Source organism: Chrysochloris asiatica, unplaced genomic scaffold, assembly GCF_000296735.1.
Source record: "Chrysochloris asiatica unplaced genomic scaffold, ChrAsi1.0 scaffold00227, whole genome shotgun sequence".
NCBI lineage: Eukaryota > Metazoa > Chordata > Mammalia > Afrosoricida > Chrysochloridae > Chrysochloris > Chrysochloris asiatica.
Window position 1 is genome coordinate 2556530 of NW_006408745.1, and position 8926 is coordinate 2565455.

Consider the following 8926-nt stretch of genomic DNA (forward strand, 5'->3'; position numbering starts at 1 on the left):
CTTTCTCCCGCGGAGCGGCTGGTAGTTTCGAACCGCTGACCTTAAGGTTCGCAGCCCGATTCGTAACCACTACGCTACCAGAGCTCCTTATTAGCTATCTATTTTATTGTTGGAGTCCTGGTGTGGCTCTGGTTTAATGCACTGGACTGCAAGATCAGTTTGAACCGCAAGGTCGGTGGTTCAAGCTTATCAGCCGCTCCTCAGTAATTCTATACAAACAGGGTTGCTATTGGTCAGAACCAACTTGACAGCACTTAACAACAATAGCTTCCAACTCACAGTGACCCTGTATAGGGTTTTTGAGAAGCAGCTGATGGGTCTGAGCCACCTACCATATGATGAGCAGCCCAGCCTTTATAGTACCATACCAAGACACAATAACAGTTGTGTTATTATGGTGGTTATGTGTCGTGGAGTCCATTCCAATTCACAGTGACCCTGTACAGGGTTTCCGAGGTAGTAAATATTTACGGGAGCAGAAAACCTCATCTTTCTCCTGCGGAACAGCTTGTAGTTTCAAACTGCTGACCCTAAGGTGAACAGCCCAGCTCGTAACGACTATGCTACCAGAGCTCTAGGAACTTCTTAAAGAACATAGAACATTTTAATGTTACTTGACTATTTGTTCTGAGTGAGTTTCTTGGAAGCTGTGTGAGTGTGAGCAAGCATGGAGAATCAGAATATTGCTTCAACTGTTAACAAATTTGACAGCTTTAGAAATGAATGTTTGTTACACCCTTTTCTCTGCCTTCCTTTCAAAAATTTATTCAAAAATTGAATTTTGAGTTATCCTCCCCCTTATAGTGTGGTGAGGGGGGTTGTTACATAGGAATCCTGTAATCACTCAAGGATTAATCTATTAGGTCCATGTTCAGAAGCTTTAAACTTGACAGAATGAAAGAGCTAAAGTAGTTAAAATAACTTGTAGTAAATGAAAAATTTAACCAATCTAAAACCCATTATTAAAAAAAAAAACCTTACTTTGGAGACATGGTAGTTTTGGTTAGTTCAGTTAGATAGTTTTAATTGGCCCCACTCTATTATTTTATTTTTAAAACACAGTTTGTAAATGTGTTTTAAAAAAATACTGCATCCTGTTATAACTGTATTATTTATACATCTGAAAATTTTCAGAGTAGATAGTGATAACGTAAGAATGGATTTACGTAAATGTACTTTATTTTACATTTTTAGGAGACCGACCTACAAGATGATGTTGATATTTTGGATTATACTCTAGCAGAAATAAATGAGAATATCTGTACCTTCTAACACATTTACAATAAATATGAACAAAGGAAGGTGAAATTTTGCTGGTGACTTCCAAAAGTTTGTGGGAAAATGAATTTTTTTAAGCCCCCTTGTATTTACGTTCAGAGGATGTTAATTTTAAATGTAAATACTTGGAATGAAATAGTTTGTTGAAAGGATATGGTTTTATGGAAAATCAACAAACATTTCATCAGCTTTTCTTAACAGAATAGTAGAATAAATGAAATGTATATTTATGTATTATTTTAGTCTATGGTGACTCACAACATTTCTAGTTTTGTACTAATGTCACTAATAATTGTAATATAAAGCTTAACTCTCTTAACAGAAATAAAACGTAAAAGTACATCCATTGCATTCTAGACCTAGTTGTAGTCTTAAGGTATCATAGCTTAGATTCTTTTAACAAAAACAAAACAAAACTTGATCATTTCCCTTAAAAAAATTGCTAATCACTTAAGAAAATAAACATTTATTTTAACATAAGTTTAAATAATTATTTTTGTAATATTTTCAGCTTTATTTTATTATTTAAACTATGAGGTATAAAAGTTTAGTTTCAAATGCTAAATTTTTCATTCTACTTTTTTCATTTTTAGATTTTGGTATTTGCAAACCTTATATTGAAAATCAACAAATAATATCCTAACATTGAAAAAAAGCCATGTAAGCTACTGAAAAGAGTTACAGTGAAACTTTTTTTTTTAACTTGTATTTTTCAGCATTGCATTACTTTCCAGAATACCAGTGGCTGGTGGATTTCACAGTGGCTGCTACAGTCGTGTATCTAGTAACTGAAGTCTACTATAGTTTTGTGAAGCCAACTCAAGAAATGAACATCAGCGTAGTTTGGTGCCTGCTTGTTTTGTCTTTTGCAATGTATCCTTCAAATCATCATAATTATTAATTTATTAATTTGTTTTTGTTTTGTAACTCATTCCATTAGAACTTTGATTTAAAAGTTTTATTCTTTGTTAAATATATAACAAATAGAGCACTGTTGTTTCTTTAATTTTAGATGTTAATTGCACTTTTCTCCACATTCCCTTTCTTTACTTCTTTCATTCTCCCAAAATATTTATGAGGAATTTAAAAATTAAATTAGTAATTAGGTTTACCTTGTTATGCCTGTGAAAATATTTATAGCTGGGCATTGTAGTGTAATGTCTATTTTTACACCTCTCCTAATTTGAGCAGTGTTTTTTTTTAATTTTTGGTAAATGGCAACTAACCATTTCCTCACAATTCTCAACTTTAACAGTTCAAATATACCTACTGTACAAACATTGGTAATCTTGTTTTCAACATTTCACATTTATTGCAATAGTGAGAAATTTTCCCAACCATTTTGCTTATTAACGGCATACATTCATCCAGTAATGAAGGGTGAGTGTAAGGTGCAAGTAAAACTGGCTGTGTTGGGTAAGTTATGTGTCAACTTGGCTGGACTATGATTCTCAGTAGTTTTATGCACTGATAGAAGTTGGCAATTAAGTCTTGATGCAATTTGACAATTATTGAAAGATATTGTCATCCTCCATTTTGTGATCTGATGTAATCCTCTCTTTTTGAAAAATTCTAATTTTTGCATAATGAACTGTTCTTTGCAAATTAGCCATGTCAGTAAGTGAGGAGTTATTTCAGTACTGTTGAATTGGTTCGGACTCATAGTGACCCTGTATAGGGTTGCCGAGGAGCAACTGGTGAATTTGAACTGCCAACTTTATATTTCATATCAACTTTGCAATTGAGTGCTTATCTTATGATGCCACACCACAACTCTTGAGTGAGGAGTGGGTGTACATATATTTTTTCTATTTTGCTTTAGCTTTTGTCCTGGGAATGTCTACATTGTCTTCCTAGAGTTTCACTGTAACTGCTTTGGATCCCTTGATCCTTTTCTTATTTGGCGCCTACTCCTATAATGACCTTGTTGTTTGTTATTGTTAAGTGCTGTCAAGTTGGTTTTGACTCTGAACAACCCTGAATAGGGTTTCCAAGAAGCAGCTGATGTGTTTGAACCACTTACCTTGCAGTTTAAACCTACCTTGTAGTCCAGTGCTTTATCCTGCAGTGCCACCAGGACTCCACAGTGACCTTAGAAAGCATCTTACAGTTTTTGAAATTATGTATGTCTGAAAATGTCTTTTTTTTTTTTTAATATTTGAATTTTCTCCGTAGAAGATTTTAAGAATTGGTTTTCCTCAAAATTCTGAAGATTGTTGAGAACTTGGATACCTTTTCTCTTTTGGCATATGCTTCCACTTTATCCTTCACACATACTTTCCAGAAGCTTTCGCTTGTGGGTATTCTAATGTTTCACAAAAAATGGGTACATTTTTATCACTAATTGTGATAAATCTTTGTTGGCCCTTTAAATCTGGAAATTTAGCCATCATTTTTGAGTAATAGTTGTTTGTTTTGTTTTTAACATGCTTCTCTCTCCACTCCTTCTACAATTTCTCCACAGACAGTTTATTCCCAATGCTTTAGCAATCTGTATGATATGTATTCCCATACTTCTATATGCTCCTATCACCAGCTGCTCCTTGGAAACCCTTTACAGGGTCGCTATGGGTCGGAATCGACTCAACGGCACTTAACAACAATATTTTGCTCATGAAGTCATACCTTAATCTTAGTTTCAGGTATTAACTAGTACCATTCCAGTATGGAAATTAGATTTTTTTCACATCACTGATCATTCCCATTGTCACATCATCATCATATAGTAACACTATTTTAGAACAGTACTGTTTGCATTATCACAATGTAAATTCTGTTTGTTGTTGAGTTTCAATTGTTGAGTTGGTTTCAATTTATAGAGACCATATACACAACAGACAAAACATTGCCCTGTGTTGTGCCATCATCACAGTCCTTAAGTTTGAAACCACTGTTTCTGCCACTGTGCCAATCCATCCCTTTTGGGGTCTGCCTCTTTTTCACTGATCCTCCACTTTAGCAAGCTTGATCTCTTTCTCCGGGAATTGGTCTCTCATAGTAATATGTCTGAAGTATGCGAGAAGTTTTGCAACTTGGGTTCTAAGGATCATTCTGGCTATATATCTTCCAGCAAAGATTTGTTTATTTTTCTAGCAGTTCATAGTAGTTTAACTATTCTTCTCTAACACCATAACCCAAATGCATCAATTATTCTATGATCTTCCTTATTCATTGTCCAACTTTCACATGCATGTGAAACTCTTGAAAATGCCTTGGCTTGGGCCAGGCCTCCTTAATACTCATTCTGCCATCTTTGCTCTTGTGACACTATTCTTGCAAACACTATTCACAGATAAATACCTGCCTTAACTTTTCGTTTGTATTTTTTTGTGTGTTGTTGTGTGCCATCGAGTTGGTTCTGACTCATAGTGACTGTGTCTATGGTTTTTGAGGAGCCACTGGTGGGTTTGAACAGCCAACCCTGCAATTGACAGTCTAGTGTTTATCCTGTAGCGCTATACCAGGACTCTTATTTTCAGTGTACTTATCATTAATCTATCCTCAAACTTTGCTGGCTATGTCTCAACATGTTTATAAACATTGCTTGACCTTCTTCTCTGACACACAGCTATGCCTCTGGGGCCATTGGTTTCTATGTTGCTTCCTTTTGCACACCCAGCATAGCAGAGAAAGCCAAATCCTAAATTACTTATTGCTTGTCTTTCCACTGGTTATTTTCCTTTTTTTTTTTTAAATCAAATGTTTTTTATTATTTCTTCCTGTGTATCCATTTAATCTTCTTCCTAGATGACTTATTTATCCAATTTGGGGAAGTAACAATAAATGATTGGCTTACATCTTTTATATTTTCCCAGACAGCCTTTTAAAACGATAAGTGGATATCATTTTAAATATATGATTTGAACATTTCAGCACCACATTTCAGTAGTCCTACTTTCTAGGTCAACATTGCAACGTATGAGTATTCCGGAATACTTAAAGTATCCTCATGAGGAATCTGTACATGGACCAAGAGGCAGTGTTTGAACAGAACATGGGAACACTGAATGTTTTAAAATTAAGACAGGTGTGCGACAGGGTTGTATTCTTTCACCATACTTACTCAACCTATGCTGAACAAATAATCCAAGAAGCTGGGTTATATGAAGAAAAACGTAGCATCAGGATTGGAGGAAGACTCATTAACAACCTGCCATATGCAGATGATACAGCCTTGCTTGCTGAAAGAGTGGATTGAAAAATATTTACTGATGAAGATCAAAGAGCACAGCCTTCAGTATGGATTGCATCTCAATGTAAAGAAAACAAAAATGCTCACCACTGGACCAATAAACAACATTCTTATCAATGGAGAAAAGATTGAAGTTGTCAAGGACTTCAAGACTTCATCAACACCCATGGAAGCAGCAGCCAAGAAATCAAACGACATATTGCATTAGGAAAATCTGCTGCACAAGACCTTTTTAAATTGTTGAAGAGCAAAGATGTCAGTTTGAGGACTAAGGTGCACCTAACCCAAGCAAGCCATAGTATTTTTTAATAACCTTAAATGCATTTGAAAGCTGGACAGTGAATAAGGAAGACCGTAGAAGAATTGATGCTTTTGAGTTATGGTGTTGGAGGAGAATGTTGAAAAGTGTCGTGGGCTGCCAAAAGAACCAACAGATCTGTGCTGGAAGAAGTGCAGCCAGAGTGCTCCTTGGAGGCCAGGATGGCTGGAGAAGGATATCATGTTTGGTAAGGCGGAGGGTCAGAGAAAAAGAGGAAGACCCCCAGTGAGGTGGATTGGCAGAGTGGCAGCTTCAGTGAGCTCAAGAGTGTTAACAGTAGTGAGATTGGCCCAGGATTGGGCAGTGTTTAGTTCTGCTGTGCATAAGGTCACTATGAGTTAGTCACTATGTGTCAGTACCGACTTGATGGCACCTAACAACAACTTTCTAAGTAGGAGTCCTGGTGTGGCACTGCAGGATAATGTGCTAAACTGCAAGGTCCGTTTGAACCTCAAGGTTGGTGGTTCAAACCTACCAGCTGCTCTTTGGAAACCCTATACAGGGTTGCTATGGGTCGGAACTGACTTGTCAACACTGTACTACAACAAAAACTTCCTAAATATCATTGTTTAATATGTTTAGCATCTGAGTCTTATGATAATAAGATTCAGAAATTTTTCTTTTTTTAGGATACAAGTTTTTTGTTTTGTTTGTTTTACATTACAGATTAGCATCATATTTAGTCTACCATATTTAGTGAATACCAAGAACCAGCTTGGCAGGATTGAGACTTTGTGAGTTAAATTCTGGGGTTATAGGATGAACAATAAAGTATCCAGATAAATTTCTCTTAGAAATTTTGAATTAACCGCACTGTACTTAGCCTGAGAAGCACAGTGGTTCTGTAGGATAAACATTGGACTTTAATCTACAAGGTCCTGGGTTCAAGATCTGGGGAGAAATGGGTTTTGCTCTTGCGAAGATTTACAGTCTCAGAAACTCGACACACTGTCTGTATACTGTCACTGTGAGTCACTACTAATTCGATTACTTAGCAGCAGCAGCAACACATCTCAAATCACTCCCTTTGGAGATAATGTAGGTATAATGTAAATCAGATGATCCATTCAAAGCCGTAAGTGCTAACATCTTTACAGAATATATATTATTCTGGGTAGAAGCACTGGTCATCTTTGTCATTTGACCAGTATTACCAGATAATCCAGTGTTGTACTGATTTCAAAAACAAATTAATTCAACAGTTTAAAATACTGCTATTTAACTCTTAAGAGTTCTGGTGTGACTCTTTAGGATGAGTACTTGACTGCTAATTGAAAGGTCAGTGGTTCAAACCTACTAGCCATTCCTCAGGAAACCCTGTACAAGGATTCTATGAGTTGGTATCAACTCCACTGCACTTAACAGAAGCATTTAATTCTATAGTATTAAATGTGTGAAAATGCCATTCATTCAGGATAAGAACCCATCAATAGATACCAGGTTCGTAAAACATGAGTTATTTTAACTTGATAACACTAGCTGATTAACTGTCATGGTAATTTTTTTCATACTTGAATGTGTTTTCATATTCTCTGAAATCTTATGGAATGGTAATTTTGTCTTAATTTTCAATTTGGCTTATACATGTCATATTAAAATAGTATTTATGTCAAAGTGCATATCCTTTTATACACAATTCAATTTGATAACAACCCTTGGAAGGTAACCACTAAGCGAAATTAATAAAAATATACATGTAAATAGTAACTCAAGTTATTTATGTTAATTTCGTTTTTCCTTTTACTCAGTAATGTTTAATAATGTGAGAACAAAGGTTTCACACTGTCTTCAGAACTGAACCGGCTGTGTCATTTTAAGTAGCACACTGGTGAAAGTAAAAACAACAACAAAAAACTAGCATTCATTCTGGAATCTGGTAGATGAATGTTTCTTCATCTCAAAGAAGACAGAAAGTGCTGAAGTAGTTTAGAATTCTAGCTGTTCTCTAACAACTTTGTTCCCACAGAGAGGAAAGAAGGGAGAAGAAAGTAGAATTGTATATACATTAGTACATGATTTTCCTTCTCACCTTTAACATGTGAGAAAATGACCTACTGCCTTCAGTAGCATGCAGGAAACCAGAATCAAATGTCAGCTATCTAGATTATCATCAAGGAAAAGACTGTTTATAACCTATCCTTTATCTTAGTTGTGAAATGTCTGGTATGCATTTTGCATGTGGCAACTCTATGTGTCTTCTCTCTATTTTCTTACTGTTTGTGGCTACTTAGTCAAACACATGTCATCATTGATTACATAGGACAATTGTTGTTGTTGTTAAGTGCCGTCATTAATTCTAGTCACACATACATCAGCTGAATCAAAAATTCACAGCAGTTGTTACTGATCAAATACCCTTTGTTAAAGTGGCTCCAAAACTGATGCATAACTTGTTTTATTTCCATGGTCATTTCGTTTATTTCCTTATTAGATATATTTGGCTTAGTAACATAGGATAAGTAATTATAACTCATAAAATCTTAATTTCTAAAAGCATGGAAATAAATATATGGCACAAAAATTTGGGACCTAAAACTCAGCAGTTTTACTTTCTGCTTCTACTGAATTACATATCCATCTTAGCTAATATATTTGCTTCCAATATACCTACTAAATCCAAACTAATTATCAACTCTACCTACTTTCCTATTTACAATTCTAATGGCTTTCTTCAACCAATTCCATCTTTTTCTATTTCATTTGGGCCAAGTTACATGGTATAGAAGAATATAAAGGGTAAAGAAAGTTTTGCAATGAGAATGGAGCAGGTCTGGTCATTTTCTTTCCTATATGGTGGCCCATGAAATCTTATAGTCACTGGAGAACGTCTACTAATTTTATAAGTGTGAAGCGTATGGTTTTCCCTTTGCATAAAAGAATGGTAAAAATTGTAATTGCAAAAAATCCAGAGTTTGATATATATTTTTGATGTTGTTGTTAAGTGCTATTGAGTTGGTTCCAACTCATACTGACCTTGTATAGGGTTTCCCAGGAGTGGCTGGTGAGCTTGAACTGCTGACCTTCAGTCCAAAATGACCTTGCAGTCCAGGACATTAACCCACAGTACTACATCAGGACTATATATATATATACTACATCAGGACTATATATATATATACTACATCAGGACTATATAT

General features: G+C 35.4%; 1 protein-coding gene across 1 annotated transcript in view; it reads left to right on the plus strand.

The window, feature by feature from the left end:
- TMEM161B (transmembrane protein 161B) overlaps positions 1–8926 on the plus strand; it is a 59623-nt gene that overhangs the window by 33805 nt on the left and 16892 nt on the right. The window contains exon 4 of the mRNA XM_006873187.1: positions 1995–2151. Coding sequence (XP_006873249.1) covers positions 1995–2151 — 157 coding nt within the window. The remainder of the gene's footprint in view (positions 1–1994; positions 2152–8926) is intronic.